Source organism: Rhopalosiphum maidis, chromosome 4, assembly GCF_003676215.2.
Source record: "Rhopalosiphum maidis isolate BTI-1 chromosome 4, ASM367621v3, whole genome shotgun sequence".
NCBI classification, from domain to species: Eukaryota; Metazoa; Arthropoda; class Insecta; order Hemiptera; family Aphididae; genus Rhopalosiphum; species Rhopalosiphum maidis.
In genome coordinates, this window is record NC_040880.1 from 54,566,064 (window position 1) to 54,582,813 (window position 16,750).

General features: G+C 24.7%; 2 protein-coding genes across 4 annotated transcripts; one reads left to right on the plus strand and one right to left on the minus strand.

Moving 5' to 3' along the window:
• The first annotated feature begins 199 nt into the window (after window positions 1–199).
• LOC113557396 (epidermal growth factor receptor substrate 15-like 1) lies at window positions 200–14,102 on the plus strand. Of its 3 annotated transcripts, none has more exons than XM_026962891.2 (20): window positions 200–422; window positions 730–774; window positions 1,789–1,878; window positions 1,973–2,116; window positions 2,179–2,340; window positions 2,405–2,515; window positions 2,584–2,757; window positions 3,942–4,132; window positions 4,199–4,364; window positions 7,838–7,993; window positions 8,265–8,354; window positions 8,602–8,664; window positions 9,401–9,598; window positions 9,660–9,830; window positions 9,910–10,000; window positions 10,068–10,111; window positions 10,174–10,225; window positions 10,305–10,357; window positions 10,452–10,697; window positions 12,054–12,190. In XM_026962891.2, exons 1-20 carry the CDS (start codon window positions 396–398, stop codon window positions 12,057–12,059), a joined length of 2,280 nt encoding a protein of 759 aa, XP_026818692.1. In that variant the 5' UTR covers window positions 200–395; the 3' UTR covers window positions 12,060–12,190. The 3 variants fall into 3 exon arrangements, with proteins under 3 accessions (XP_026818692.1, XP_026818690.1, XP_026818691.1); XM_026962889.2 differs by having other exon boundaries at window positions 201–422; window positions 12,127–14,102; XM_026962890.2 differs by lacking the exon at window positions 8,602–8,664 and having other exon boundaries at window positions 201–422; window positions 12,127–13,403.
• Window positions 4,414–5,811, minus strand: LOC113557397. The gene is made up of 6 exons (XM_026962892.1): window positions 5,707–5,811; window positions 5,479–5,641; window positions 5,135–5,319; window positions 4,878–5,059; window positions 4,662–4,799; window positions 4,414–4,585 (listed from the first exon to the last, which is right to left on the minus strand). Exons 1-6 carry the CDS (start codon window positions 5,809–5,811, stop codon window positions 4,414–4,416), a joined length of 945 nt encoding a protein of 314 aa, XP_026818693.1.
• Window positions 14,103–16,750: the final 2,648 nt, after the last annotated feature.

The following is a 16,750-nucleotide window of genomic DNA, read 5'->3' on the forward strand; positions in this document are numbered from 1 at the left end:
ATAAATTTATTTCTTTAAAAATTAGCGTTGTCATTGAAAAACAAAATATAGAATTAATGATTTAGTCTGTGGAGAAACATGTACCCAATACCAGTGTAAAATTTAAAATCCTATTTTGAATTTCACACTACGGCCATTGCAACACTGCAATAAAACGTCATTTATTTTCTGATAAAGATTCTTAAAAAATCAATTTTATTTGTGTTTTGTTATTACGTCCAATTATTATTTCTGTCGACAGTTATTAAGTATTATAATTTTTACGTGCACACACCGAGAATAGTGATCCAACGGGTTGGTCGTATACTGTTGCCGTCATTATTCTAGTAATATTCGAACCAATTGGTATAACATTGTTTTAAGTGTATTGCAGCAGTTACACAAAAGCGTTCAGGATGGCTACTTTGCCTTCCCCAAATGAAGTGAGAAAAATAATGAATTTTAAATTGAAACAGGATAATCTGTTTGAAAATAATAAAATAACTGTTTACTTAATCAATTTTAAAATAAGGATATCTTGTTTTAGCTTAATTATCTTGAGATTCTATAATGCATTATAGTTATTAAATGGGGTGAATTGTTTACTACTTACTTGACTCCACCCTAAAATCAATTTATTAATAATATATATTTATAATTTATATCTTGTGATTGTCAAATATCAAGGTTATTTTGAACCATTTTTATTAATGTTCAATGTTAAATATATTTAATGCATAATAATTGTAGGTAGCTGGAAGTCACTTCCCAATTTATGAAGCACTTTATAATATGGTAAGTAACTACTTTAATTTAAAATTTTAAACTTTTTATCATTTGTTATTTTAAATTTGAAAAGGCGAGTGTAAATACTTTAGAATTCTATTTTTTAAAACTCGTACAAGCATATGACTTATTTTTAACTCTGTGTATATGTTATTAAATACCATTATTTGAATCAAAAAATAGTAGTAGCATTCTTTATTTAAGTTTAAAGTTTACATAATTTTAAAATATGTTGTATGCTTTTCCTGACTAGACTTAAAAGGAAAATTAACTGATTGTTGCAATTAACTCTTCGTGTTTATATTGTAAATATTTTTAAAATAATCAAAAGCAAATGAATTGTATAGGATTAAGTAACTATACCTATTTTGTATTTTTAAACCTTAATTTCTTAAATAAATTTAAATGTCCAATAATTTAAAATAATACTATTTGAATTAATTAATTGTCTAACATATTTACAATATTAGTCTAACCTTAATCCAAATCATAGAATTTCAAAATAAATATTTGTTCATAAAATTGAGTTTTAAAATCAATTAAATTATTATTTATTCTATGTTTAAGAGGCTACAACACTCGCATGTGTTGTCTCCGTCTTACAAGTACGTAACATAGCAAATTTATGCTCAGCAGATCATGTTTAGCTCCGTTATTTTAAAAATTAGAGTGAATTGACCTATTATGAAACTTGATATTAAGAACATTATCTGTGTTTGTATGTTGGGTTTTTACGATTATTAAGTTTTTAAGTGAGTTATGAGCATTTTTAATTTATGCTATGTTATATACGCGTAACTTGCTAAAAATTAAACTATCGTAAAAAACCAACTTGCCCTCGTAAGATATTAAAGTAGAATACATTCATTTGATAATAGCTCACAAATATATATGCAACATAAATATTTAATGCTATTTTCTTTCCTATTTATGTATTCATTAGTTAAATATTATAGTATTATTTAGCTGTTTTTTGTGATTATCTGAATGTTGAATTATTGTAATTATATTTATTGGTTTTAGGTGGATCCTACAAAAAAAGGAAATATTGGAGCGATGGATGCGGCAAATTTCCTTAAAAAGTCTGGTCTATCACAAGTTATACTTAGTCAAGTAAGTTCATTTGTTTTTATGTTCATTACTTATTAGTTAAAATTTACTTAAGTAAAAAGTATATTACAACAATTTTTTTATTACTGTTTTGAAGATTTGGGATTTATCAGATCCAACTGCCAAAGGTTTCTTAACCAAACAAGGATTTTTTGTGGCCCTTAAATTGATAGCATTAGCACAAGCTGGACGAGAAATATCAATGTTAAACATCACTCAACAAACCACACCACCTAACATGGTATAAGTCAAATTATTAACTAATTGTATGAAAATAATATTGGATAATTATTTATATTATAGGGCGAAGCATCAAAACATATAGCAAGCAAAGTTCTAACGGCAGGATTAGTTACTGCTGTTACTAATATGAATGACTGGTCAATGAAGCCTTCAGAGAGAATGAACTATGATAAAATGTTTGAATCATTGAGGCCAGTCAACGGAACAGTTGCTGGAGATAAAGTAAATACCATAAAGTATTCTATTAATTACATATTTTTAAATAAGTATATTTTTTTTTTTTTAGGTTAAAGGTCTCCTAATTGACTCTAAACTATCAGTAGATACTTTGGGTAAAATTTGGGATTTGGCTGATATGGATAAAGATGGAAAGTTAGATCAACATGAATTTGCTGTTGTATGTATATTTAATTAATCAATATTCATATGTTTTAAAAAATGAATAAAAACAAAATGTTTTTTTAGGCAATGCATTTAGTTTATAAAGCATTAGAAAAATATGCTATTCCTAGTGTTTTACCTACAGAGTTATTACCCCCAGCAAAGAGAAAAGGTACTACCATGGCTAATTCACCTGTACCTGTTTTACCAGTGCTTTCTTCTGGTGTTACTTCAAATCTAGTCAAACAACCACCCAAAGTAAGTTTTGGATTAACTTCAACAATAAATAACTATATCATTTTCTTAACTATTTATCTGAAATATATTATACTTATAATTACTTACACAAATTAAAATATATTTTAATTAAATAGATATAAAAAAATATTTATATATAATTTTGAATTAGGGACTTGTTTGGTTTCAATAAGAAAGTACAAATCAATTTTTATAAATTTCAAGAATTAATATTGAATTCAAAAATATTTAAAATATTAATTTTAAAAAAGTATTTAAGATTGTTAATTTTTAGATTAATTAAATTAATTTTTGTAAATTTATATTATCATGATGCTATTTTTTTTTAAATAAGTGATATGTTTTACTTCTATTATAACCATTGCTTTAATAAGAAAAAAAGTGACAATATTCTTTACTTGACTAATAACTTAGCAAACATTAAATATTTTAATTAACTAGTGTCTAGATCCTTTATTTTTTTATCTTTATTGTTTACTATTCTTGAACTAGACCTTCCACAAGGTAGTATTCACTTACATGGAATCAGCAAAAATTTATTTAATTTAAACATATACATTAGAAATGTGCACACCTTTGGTGTGTGAACATAACCTAAAATACCAGGTTTAATTTGTCGGCAAAGTCACCAACCGCACATACGTTAGTTGCTATTATAGAATTAATTGTCAGTTATCTAACAGGGGTCTTGCGAATAAATAGCCAATAACTTACTGATATCAATAATGAGTTGTACTTTATGATCAAATATACTTAACAATATTTAGGAGTAGTTGATGGGGGATAAAAGAATATGCAATAAACATGCTAAAAATGATCAGTATTCATTGAATTGATAAGTGGTTTGCAATAACTTTTTCAGTAATTCATAGTAAAATTAACCTAAAGTGAAATAGTGGTAGGTATTTTCTATAAATTATCTAACATAAATGCTTAAAATTATAAATTAGCAACAAAATAAGAAAATATATGAAATATGCAATTAAGTCATATCATATTTTGAACTAAATTTAACAATATTGATATATAATAAGGCTGGTAATACAGAATCTGTTATTAATGAAACAATAAACATCTTGACTTGAACTATCATATACCAATAAATATTATTTTAAAATGTTAACTATTTTTTGAGTTTTATATTATAATTGATAGATTTTAATTAGTGTTTTAATTAATTTTAGAGGCCAATTACTCCATCTATTGGTTTAGTGCCATTACCAGCTACATGGGTAGTTACTGTAGAAGAAAAATCTCGTTATGATTCTATGTTTTTGGAGTCTGATGTTGATATGGATGGTTTTGTCTCTGGACCAGAAATTAAAGATAGGTTTCTTAAAACTGGTATTCATCAATCTATATTAGCACATATATGGTAATTTTTAGAAATTGAGTTATATATTATTATTAATAATTATTTCCTTAATTATAAATATTCTAGGAGTCTCTGTGATATTAATCAACATGGCAAGTTGGATATGGAGCAGTTTAGTCTTGCAATGTGGTTAGTTGAACGTAAACTCAAAGGGGTTGATCCACCAAATACACTTTCCCCTGAAATGGTACCTCCAAGCAATAGAACTGTAACTCCGTCAAATGCTGTTCAAGTAAGAATATTAATAATTATTAATTCTATAAAAATATGTTATTTTATTATTACTTAGAATATGCTGCTTCTCTATCAAAAAACATTTTAAGCCCAACCCATACAAAAATCCCTAAGACAACAAAAACCGCATAAAAATATATATCTTTTTGATTTGAAATATTAAATCCTTTAATTAATTTTATCTTTACTATTCCAGCTAGGTCATCAATTTGCCAACATCTAAGAATTGAAAGGTTTTATAATTCATAAATCACATATGTATCATAATAATTAATGTTAGGAATATTATGTTTACGTAAATATTTTTTCATCTTCTTCAGTTATATTTTTTATAGTTAGTCTATTTAATATATCTACTGTTATTCGCTCATTAGATAATAAAATAATCTGGTCTTTTACTTTCCATTCATATGGGGCATCTGAATTTAAATTCCTATTTATACATTAAAAATTTAACAATTTATTACTGTTGTATTTTAAATATAACTAATAAACTAATTTTATTCCTAACCCAGGGCATGTAATATTTAGTTGTTCGTTTATAAAAGTAACTATCACTGAAGTTTCTACTTTAGGTGGCATTTCAGGAATTCTTTGCAGTGGTGAATATATACCAGCAGAGTTATTAACTTTTTCTTTAATATTCCCCTGTGTATCTTTTGTCTCAAATAAATTATCTTTATTACATTTTACCTTAAATAAATAAATGAATACAAATTAAAAATAATTGTTATACCTATCACATTTTAAATTATATAATTATATTACTTGGCATTGTTCAACCATTACTCTTATTGCTTTATTCATTATTATAATACCATAATAACCGAATAAATTTAGTAGACTACTCTCACATGGTAAACCAGTATCAAAAGCAGCCATTAATCTTTCTAAGACTTGTATTTCCTTCCTGTATTTTTTATGTTTAATATTTATTTCATGAATTATATTGTCTATAATTTAAAAAAATATTAGTTATTTATAATAATTGTTTTTGTATTATGTAGAGGCAAATACAATGTATGTTTGCTTTTTAACTAAATAGTCATATCCATCTTAAATTATTGTAACGCTTATTAAGTAAAATAATAAAAACTTAGATTTTTATTTACCTTTTAATGATACTGTACAATGACCAAATTTATTTCTTTTGCCCATCACTTCACATTTGCTACATAACGACCATTGAGTCCATTGACTCCAAATTTTTAAATTTATATCCTCTAAAATTATTTTTCCACTTGTTGTATAATTTAAAATATTAGTGTTGTTCATCTAAATTCATTTAGTATATTAATATTTAGATATTTTATTCAATAATAAATTTATTTTTTATCTACATCAATGATCAGCTCTTTAGTATCATTAATAAGTTCAATAAAGTAAGGTCCTGCTTCACTATTAGACAATTTACATTGATAAAAACCACTTTTAGATTCATCCATATTTATTATTGTTAAAGACAGGTCCAACGATGATACACGAAAATAATTATTTTCTTCTATTAAGCTTAAATTATGTGAGTTTCCTATCCATGAGTAGTACCATACATTTTTGTGATGTAAATCATTAGGAGAAATACACAGTTCGCATTCTAAGCTATTAGTTATAAAGAATTTTTTTGTAGTTCTATACAAATATATGTTATAGGCATAAATCAAAGTCAGACAAACCTCAGAATTTTCAGCCAAAACCGCTAACTGCCTATGGTACTTCAGAATAACATATTCTGACTTTTTCCCAGACAAACTTAATTGGGCCAATATAATTTGAGCAAAACTTTAGCAATTAAACATTTGAATATTTCTCATTAAGGCAACATGTTTACTTTAAAAGTAATAATATAAATATATAACATTATAACAATAATGAAGAAGTATAATTATTAATTATATTATGCTATCTATAGTGTCTTGGTAGTATTATAATATTAATTTTAAAAGAAATTCACTAACTAAAAATTATTATTGAATAAATTAATCATACATTAAAATTTAATGTATGATTAAATAGTGAAATTATGATTTAAATACTGCTTTGCACTATTTAATATTAAATATTAAATAGTGCATAGCAGTATATTTAATAATATATTTTTGTGGTGGTATTTATATCTTATATCTTATATTTGATTTATTCGTTTTATACTAATATAATTTAGTTTTAAAACATTTTTAGTTTTGCTCAAGCATTTCTGAGGTTTACCTGATTTAGACCTTAACAATTAAATTATTATTATTATTATACTAAGAATTATAATATCAATTTAAATAACCTTAAGGATGAACTTCTAAATGTAGTTATTACTTTTGCTGGGAAAATATTATTTTTGTTAATACTTTTAAGAACCTCTTCTAAACATTTATAGTATAAACCCCATAGTTGTTTATTCTTATTTATTTTTTCAATATCTTTTCCAGGATAGTCAAAATAAGAACCTGGTTTCGGTCCTACTTGAGAAATTCCACGAGTTTTATTCCAATTTTCTTCTAAAATATTTTTTGTTTTTTTTCGCAAATTCCTCCATTTTGATTTTATATCAATAGATGTTATATTTTCTGAAATAATTAAAAGAAGTATTGCTATAGAAATAACCTGTATATTTATCATTTTTAGCTAACTTTTTTCTAGAGTTTTAGTTATATTTTATCAAAGTAATTTAGTCTGTTAAATTAAACAATTTTAAATTAGTTCTAGTAACCAAAGCTAGTAAATAACATTGTTTATTTGATAGTTTTCTTACTAATGGCTGTTATGAAAAAATTCAATATTTACAGTTTTAGCCACAGTTCCACTGAACTATCTTGTTTATTCAAGATGACTAGTGGTCCTTAATCTTATTGACAGAGGTTTTTTAATGGATCACATGTGCATAATTCAAATATTATTTCAGCATGATTTTTTTATAAATATTATAAATAATTGCAAATATACTTAATAATACTTATATAATTAAAAATATTGGTATTTTTTTTTATTATTAATAATTTAAGGGTTTCAAAAAATTTAATTTAAAACTAGTTATGCTTGTTAAAAGTTAAGAATCTAGGACAGGTGTCTGGAACCTTTTCGTAGAAAAGAGCTATTTTTTCAAAAAATTAAAAAACTGATATCCAGGGAGCCACACAGGTTTGAACAATCTTTTTTTTTTAATTGTGGTGTATTAATTATTATTTTATTAGTACATATATTAGAATAAAGATAGTATTATTATTTCATTGAGAAAATGGTAGTCAATAAAAACATAATAATACATCTTAAATTTAGAAAATATAAAAAAAGTTTATTTATCACTATAATAATGCAGGTATAATATAATTTATATTTTACGGATCTCAATTGATAATTATCCAAAGAGCCACAGGTTCCCGACCCCTGATCTAGGAGATGGAGAATAGTGAATCTTCAAAATATTATTGTATTATATAAATAAAATTAGGTGTATTTAAATAATATTTATGTTTTCTTAAGATTCAAGAAAAGCCTCCAATGTATACAAATCCTGAGTTGGATATGATTCAAAAAGATATTGATGAACTAGTCAAAGAAAGACTTATTCTAGAAACAGAAATTGCTCAAAAAGAAGCTGATTTGAAAATACGTTCTGGTGAAGTCAAAAGTTTACAAGTAAATGATTAATTAAATTTAACATTATATTATTGAAGAAGATTTTTAAAACCAAGTTATAAACAAGTACAAAAAAAATCATTCTAAATTCAGTACAATATAAATAACATTATACTTTCATTAATGTTTATTCAGTTATATATTCAAGTTATGCATTAAACTATTTTGAGTATTCTTTCAAACAGAAAGATTTCTGTTTATTTTGTTATACAGTATCAAATTATGTTTTACTTTGTTTTGATAACATTATTCAATACAAATTTATTTTTAGGGAGAACTAGACACCTTATCTGCTACTCTAAAACAGTTAGAAAATCAAAAAGGCGAAGCTCAAAAAAGACTGAATGATCTCAGAAATCAGGTAACTTAGATTTTAATCAAATTAACCAAAAATTTAACAAGTGTGAACTAGATTACCAATAGTTATTTTATTATTTTTTATTATTTATTTAATTAACACAAAGAATAATTTTACTAATTCAATTTTAACATTTTGAATTTGTTTTGCATTCTAGTCATGTAACACTGAATTTATTGATTGTCTGCTTATTAATTTATTATTTTTATTCCTCCTTTTAACTTGCATGTGCATATTTTCACAATTTTAGACTCTGTTGGTAGAAAATGAAATAATCAACATCAATCAGAAAATTAAGGCTGAACAAGTACAGGTATTTTATCCTAAACCTAAGCTTTATTGTCCAGCTTATTTGTTTATTTAACTGCATGTTTAATATATTGTTAACAATTTAACAAATGAATAGACTACTTTAAAATTATATTAAACAAGATAAAAATGAAGTATTATATTTTTGATGTCTGATTTTTTATTGTGGTTTCCTGTTTTTGTATGGTAACTCTGAAAAATAAAAATCATGGTGAAAAAAATGGTGGCCGATATTGTGTTTTTGTTTTTAATTATTATATTATTTTAGTTATAACTTAAATGGTATAATTGTTATCTATATTAATTATTATAAATACAAATAGAAAATTATGTTGCAACTATTGACCTATTTCAGTATTGTCTAATTTGACCATTTTTTTTTAATTATTAGTTTTTTTTTCATAGTTCTTGTATTTTAAGACTTAAGATTAGGATGTGGTGCCAATTGGCTGTTCATTTTTTTTTTTTTTTATGATTATTATTAAATATTGGATAAAATAAGCAAAATTATTTAAAAAATATGTTTTTAGATTTTTTAATACTTATTTGTATGTTAAAAAAGCATCTACAATAACATTTTATGGGGATTTCTTCTATCATAATATCTGTAAAACAATGCATTTTACAAATTGTATTATTATTTTACCTAATTTAATTTTTATGTACACACTTTCTATTTTTATTAACCATTTTATAGAGTAAATTAATAAAATATTATGTTATTTAATGTTATTCAATAGGTAGATAATCTTCGCAGACAAGCTGATGAACAAGAACTTACATTAAAAGTGCAAGAAGCCGATCTTTCTTCTAAAAAGCAAGAGCTCGAAGAACTAAAAACTTTGGAACATAAACTTGAAAAAGATCAAGCTGAAATGGGCAAAAGATTAGATGAGCTAAATAACATGCTACAAAATTCACAATTACAAATAAGTCAGGTAATATTAATTATAGAAACAATTTTAAATACTTTTTTTTTAATGTCCTGAGTTTTATTAGTTTAAGAATAAAGTAAATCAACTGGAGGAAAACAAGCGCCAGATGGAAGATACAATTGAGTCAACAGAAAAAGCATTAGCCGAAGGAAATGTTTATGCTATCCCAGATTCTTTATTAACATTTAATTTAGAATTCCGTGATCTTGAATGTAGTAGACTTTTAGGCAAAATTGTAAGCTAAAATTTATAAACAATATTGTCAAATTGTCAGTATTTTTTTAAATGTAAATTTATTCCTTACATTTTTTTAGGTTGATGATAAAAATTCTTTTGAAAATGTAAATGGTTTTACTCCAACAAGTGGAGCCAGTGGATCACGTGATGAAAACTCATTTAAGACGGGTAATAAATACAATTTTGTTTTGTTTTTTGTATCAAAGTTATTTAATTGCTTAACATTTTTTCATAGATTTCTTTGCAAATAATGATGCGTTTTCCACAAACAATAAAACGGTACATACAGTTATATAATTATGATAGAATACAATTATTGATCTATTTTTATTTTATCATAGGAAACTTTTTCAAATGATCCATTCACTTCATTTGATGACTCCAGAACTAGAAGTATGTTGTATATTTTTACAAAATGCCACTTTGATACTAGAATATTGTAAAATATAATACATGACACATTTATTTTTAGGTCAAAGTACAGATCCATTTGGTGGTGAGACAAATGTATCTAAATTGTCTGATGTAAGTGATTTACTTCTTGTAATATAATTTAACTAGTTAATTCATATAATAAATATATATTGATTAAATTAATACTTGTTTTAAATTTTTAAAGAGACACGAAGACAAAGATGAGTTTGGTTGTGATCCTTTTGCCATATTACATGCCCCAACAAGACCAAGTTCAGCACCTCCTCCACAACGACCTGAAAGCCCCACCCCAGCCCTTCCACCTAAGAAAGGAAAACAACCACCACCAAGACCTGCTCCACCAAGGCCTGCACCATATCATGCTCCAACATCTCATAACAATTCTTCAACGAGTTCAGAGTTTGCTGATTTTGCAAATTTTAGCAACAAGGTAATTTATCATAAAATTTGTACACAAGGTATACATATTTTATATTCCTTTCTTAATTTTCCAGTCACTGGTTTATTATTGCTCCAATGTTATACATGAAAATGTTAAAAATATTATATTAATAATCTATTAATTTGATGATTCTCAGGAAAAACATAATATCATTATAGTTAATACATACTATTTAGATATTTATCATATAAGTTTAAAATTTCTTAGTTAAATTTAAACAAAAAATAATCAACAGTAGGCATAACAATAACTAACTTGGATTTTAGAACGTTTATGTTTATCGTTATTCAAATTTTAGCATTCTTAATGTTAATTTTGTTTATTTTATTATTATACTATACATCAGTATTTCCCAACCTGGTATACGACCCTTCTACTAAAAAAAATTGCCTAGGTTTATATTATTATCGAGATAGTTGCCTAATTATTTTACAAACACTGTAATTTACGACCCATCAAAAATATTTTGCAACCGATAGGTCACACTGCTATACATATTAATTGACATGAATATATTAATATTACTTATATTCATGATAAAAAACTGTTCATAATTAAAAAAAATTTATAATTATTAACTAAAGATTATTTATGAATTAATAGGTATATTTATGATAAATTGAAAAGTAATGTTTATTTAAATTTTTTAATTACTAAAATTACTTGAATTAAGCATGGTGACGATTCAAAATTATCTGGAAATAAGAATATAATAAAATAAAACATTATTTATTAATTAAATTATATATTAAATTATTTTACTTGAGTTACACTGTATGATTGTAAAACATTTATTTTGCAGTTTCCGAAAATTTGAAAATACAAAATAAAACGTTATATTATGAAAATTAGCAAAAAAAGCACTAAAAACCTAAAATGCTTCAAATGTGCAAAAAAAAGCATTATACAATTTAATAATTGGAGTCCCTGGTGCATAAAACAAATTTGTAGCTCATTCTGCTATTTTTATCTGTATCCTATAATAATTAGCAAATGCTATAAAATCCAAGACCTGTTTATTATGCTCTACTTTTTTAATAATTTCCAAATTAATATAATATTTTAACTTAATAATTTACATTATTCTATGTTGGAAATTTTCTTCTTATTTTAAAAATTCGATATAACAATTACTATAGTACTAACTATATAGAAAATTGAAAAACTTAGTAGTTAAATGTTATGTTGTATCACTTATACGTAACAATTCTTTTAAATATTTAATGAATTTCCCCCATGCCAATTTATATTAAAACTATTTGTAACTATCAGTTACTAATAATATATTTTTTTTTTTGTTTTTTTTTATTATTATTATTATTATTTTTTTATTTATTTTTTTAGAAATAGATATGATTTTATTTATTTTTATTTTATTTTTTTTATTATTATTTTTTTTTTTTCGTTCCATTATTAGTTTTCACAGAATAACAGGACAGAGCCTAAAGCAGTTTCTCAATCACACAGTTTTGAATTTACCGAAGACCCATTCAAAGACTATAGATATGAAGATCCATTTAAAATAGATCCTTTCTCAGATACAGGATTTGAAACAGATCCTTTTGGTGATGGTGCATTTTCTTCAGACGAATCCCAAAAAGTTAATTTTAGTGATGAACAACTTGCATGGGAAGCCCAAAAAAAATTTAGAATGGAAGAAGAGAAAGCTCGTTTAGAGCAAGAAAAAGCAGATTTCGAATTGGCCCTTAGGCTAAGTAAAGCCACTTCTTCCGATAATAGGTCAAAAATTTTACTATAACAATAGAAGTGTGTATAATGCAACTACCAAAAATTAAATTTTGTATTAAAATAATATATTAATTTATTAGTTATTTGAAATTGTAATAGGTACTTTATGCATAATATGTACCAATTTTATTTTTATTTATTATTTAACATTGAAAACCTAACATCATTCTACTCAGTAAATTGTAGTATTATATTTTGTTACATATATTTTTATCAAATTGTAATTATTTTACCCTCATAAAAGCCATGTACTTTTTCATGGTGATGTACAAATGATCATTGAATAGATAAATTTACAGTTCTGTACTACTTTCCAATGTAGAAAGAAGCATATTGTTACATTTAATTTCATATGGGGTTTTCCTATTTTTTCAAATGAAATTGAAATTAATAACCTGAAGTTAACTAATGTCTAAAGTTAAAATTTAAATAATTATAATAATATTTATATACTAGCACAATATGGAAGTTAAGTTGTTAACATTTAGTCCAATTAGATTGACAATGAGTCCACATATAAAGTACTTAATGTTGAGCACACTGCATAATTACATAATCTAGAGTATATCTTATATTTATAAAATTATTGAATTATATTGTTACCACTAACAAATATTAATTTATTTGTGGTTCTAGATGGAATGACATTAAATTAAATTAAATTTAAAATCTTTTAAAATACTAAGTAAAAAGCTATAAATGATTTACAATTATAAATCATAATAAATATTTACAGAATTGTAGTTTAAAAACCACTGCCCAAATCCTTATTAACACATATTATGATGTTACTATAATAAGTATCAGTTTAATATTATGATTATTACTGTTTACTATTAACTTATTAATTATCATTATCCTATTATTTATTTGTATCTATAATAATATTACCTATGTGGAAATTGTAGCCCATATTGTTACCATGTTAATTGATATTTATCTCTCTTAATTTGTTATGTATACTGTAATAATATTATTACATCATAAAATTCTTAACATTTTTCTTGAAATCTATAATCGTAATAAATAATGTATTTGTCACAAAAAAAACGAGTTTTAATCACAAGTATATTTACTTGCATATTTTAAATGAATGGCCATCAATTTTATGTTTTGTTATATTTTATACACTGTTGTTATTTTTAATTGTTGTTATGGAACATTTTTAGGGGCAAACTATGTAAAAGAATAATTTGTTAATTCTAAATACGAGCTTTGAATGTATTTGTACATTTTTTTTTATATATATAGTAGGGAATAGTAATAACAAATTATATATATCAAACGTCTTCTATATTCTCCCAATAATTCTTATTTAAAACATAAGTAAATAATATATGATATAACTAATAACAAATGAATTTAAAACGGCCAAGCTTACCTCACATTTTCACGTTGATATGAAATCCCAAATAAAATTAATTAATTTTATTTTTTTCTGTTGTCCTTTAGTTTATATAGAATCGTATTATGTGACAATTATACAATAACGTTTAGCTGCTGTTTCTATACATTCTGTTATTATCCTTGTCCTATATAATATTAACTTTTATTTTTAAGATTTAGCTGATAATTAATTATTATTGGCTATAGTAGACATTTTTAGCATCATGACAATACGTTAATTGTTGGAAACTAATACTACTTTTCTGCATTCCATTTGTTGATAAATGTGTATAAAATCTAACAATAAAAATTATTGATATTATTAATAATTGTTTTTTGTTATTGTGATAATAGCCTGTTTCTAAAACTATTTATTTTTATTTGGTAAAAGATAATATTAAATAATATAATTTGTTATGAGTTTAAATAAATGTATGAAAATTATTTCTCAATCTCATATTGCAGCAAAATATAATCCGAGTTATGTATAATTTAATTTAAGTTTTTAGAGTAAAAACAATACTATACCTACTTGTAGTCATTAGATTGTATTGTTTGTTATTTCTTATATTCTAATATACTTGGTACTCATGTTTAATATCAAATTAAAATCATTGTGTCTACTGACTACTGTATGCGCTCATTACATACTGCAGTGTGTAAGCTGAAAAATAAACACTCCAGGAATGTCATTGCATCATTTTCAACCGCCACAGGGTAATTCATTCAGATATTTCGTTTCGGTTTACGAAAATCGAATGTTTATTTATTTATTTATTTATATTTCAGGTTGCCACTGATTATAGAAATAAAGAAACATTTATATTAGTCATATCAATCATACTTGATACCTAGGTATGCATATAAATTAATTTGTGTATGTCTGTAGTTTAGGTATATACTTAAATACTACTTGATCGAATTCAAAAAAAATGTTCTATAGACAATCGACTTCTTTTTAATAATAAATTAAGTCAAAAAATTTTACAAAATTGAGTGTTTTTTCTGAAAGGTGTGTTTTGGGCGAAAAATCTCATACATTTTATTTTTGGTTAGCAATGCCGTTGACTTGTGCGGCTGTGCACGAATATGTATAATTCGATGTTTCGATACCCAGAAAGCCTTTATATAAGGCCCATCAAAACTTTCTACCGATATCCATATACAACCACTCTTAGAGGCGTAGCCAAGATTTTTTTTATGGGGGGGGGGAGCTAAATACTTTTAACTTGAGTTATTGAAAATCAAAAATAACGACAAAATAAAAATACTTATAAGTTATAACATATTAATGTTGATTTTCTGTTAACGTGTTTACTATTTTAAATGCCTATTTCAAAACTATAAAAAATATGGCCAATTATCCATTCCATTTTTTATATGTAAAATAATGTTCTCGCTACTCTCGACAACATTTATTTTATTCACTCAAAAATTAATTATTTTATTACCTTAGGTATACACAAGAAGTTTTCATGTGAAATCAGTTGCTTAGACCCAATTAATTATTTCATTAATAAACGTCGACCTCTTACTGTCGCTTCTGAGTCAAATCTATCAATAATAATGTTTTGGAAGTCAATTGGATGATATTCCTTATAATGTATGTACAGCATTGCTAAATTGCTTAAGCGTTCTTGATCCATAGTTAGTAGTTACTCTTAAGTCTTCACAAAGGATATCTAATTATTATATTATACGATTTACATCTATCCTACGTGGTAACAGCGTATTTACCAGAATATTACTCCCCCCCTTGGTGCTTGGGTTTCCCCCGGAGATAGATGATTTAACAAATAAGAACAGAAAGCTTGATTTAATTTTTTAATTTGACTATATTCACCTATACATATAATAAATATATAATTTAATAAACTTTTTACTACCCCCCTCCCCCCCCAAAAAAAGTTGTAAATACGCCATTGCTACGCAGTATATTTTATTTGAATAAACAATACAACTTTTAAATTAAACATGTCTGCACACATTTGCACGATTAGGTTGTATTCGGTTTTTAATTAAGATTTAGGCTACCTACATCCTATATGCATTTATTATTATGGATAGTTTTTAGTTAATACTAGTTCACCTACTATCATTTATCTTTCTTTAATTTTAATGCTATTAGTTTTTATTTAAATTTTAAACCATTATTATAATGAAATTTGTAAGATTTTTGTAAAATTGGCGAAGAAAGTTTATGAATAGTTAATTAGTATAGGTGTAATTTTAATGGCTTGGGAGGGGGGAGAGTGATTAAAATCTACAGTTTTGAAATAAACATATTCATAATTTATACCATCTGTAAATCTCGGTGTACCGTCATTTGGACCCACAACAATTGGACGCATACTACATTTTTTCGCACGTCAATTCGTCGCTTATCGATGTTGGTGATTTATAATTATTTGCCATTTGGCTATACAATTCTATAAGGTTAGTTAATGTATTAACAATTTCATATAAAATTCAATATTTAATAATTAGATATAATTGGTTTTTTTAAAATTGAATAATGAATATACATGAGTCCATTATATGTATTACAACTAAAATATTAATTATTTAGAAAATTTAAAGTAAAATTAAAATTAAACTTAGAAAAAAACGAAACTTATTATTTACAAAAATAAAATTATGGGCAATACCTGGTACAATTTAATTTATTGCATGATTATCAACATTTGAACATACTTCCAAGAGTCTACTTGATAAATCCTTATACTTTTTTTGGGAGACATATCTAGCAGCAAGTAGGTAATTTTTCTGATAAAACTGTATTCAAACTCTTCTTTTTTCAGACAATCTATAAATTTGCAGATGATTGATCTAATACTCGAGTAGAACTTAACATTGCTGAAAATCCATTGTACCAGCCCTCATTTTCAATTTTGTAATTTGTTCTA

What these genes read in the sequence shown, in the direction of transcription:
- LOC113557396 (XM_026962889.2), top strand. Translation starts at nt 396, where the DNA reads ATGGCTACTTTGCCTTCCCCAAATGAA. An exon ending in GTGAAGTCAAAAGTTTACAA is followed by an intron (nt 7,994 to 8,264) that starts GTAAATGATTAA and finishes ATTTATTTTTAG; the next exon opens with GGAGAACTAGACACCTTATC. An exon ending in TGAATGATCTCAGAAATCAG is followed by an intron (nt 8,355 to 8,601) that starts GTAACTTAGATT and finishes TCACAATTTTAG; the next exon opens with ACTCTGTTGGTAGAAAATGA.
- LOC113557397 (XM_026962892.1), bottom strand. Translation starts at nt 5,811, where the DNA reads ATGGATGAATCTAAAAGTGGTTTTTATCAATGTAAATTGTCTAATAGT. An exon ending in TAATGGTTGAACAATGCCAA is followed by an intron (nt 5,060 to 5,134) that starts GTAATATAATTA and finishes TATTTATTTAAG; the next exon opens with GTAAAATGTAATAAAGATAA. An exon ending in CTAAATATTACATGCCCTGG is followed by an intron (nt 4,800 to 4,877) that starts GTTAGGAATAAA and finishes ATGTATAAATAG; the next exon opens with GAATTTAAATTCAGATGCCC.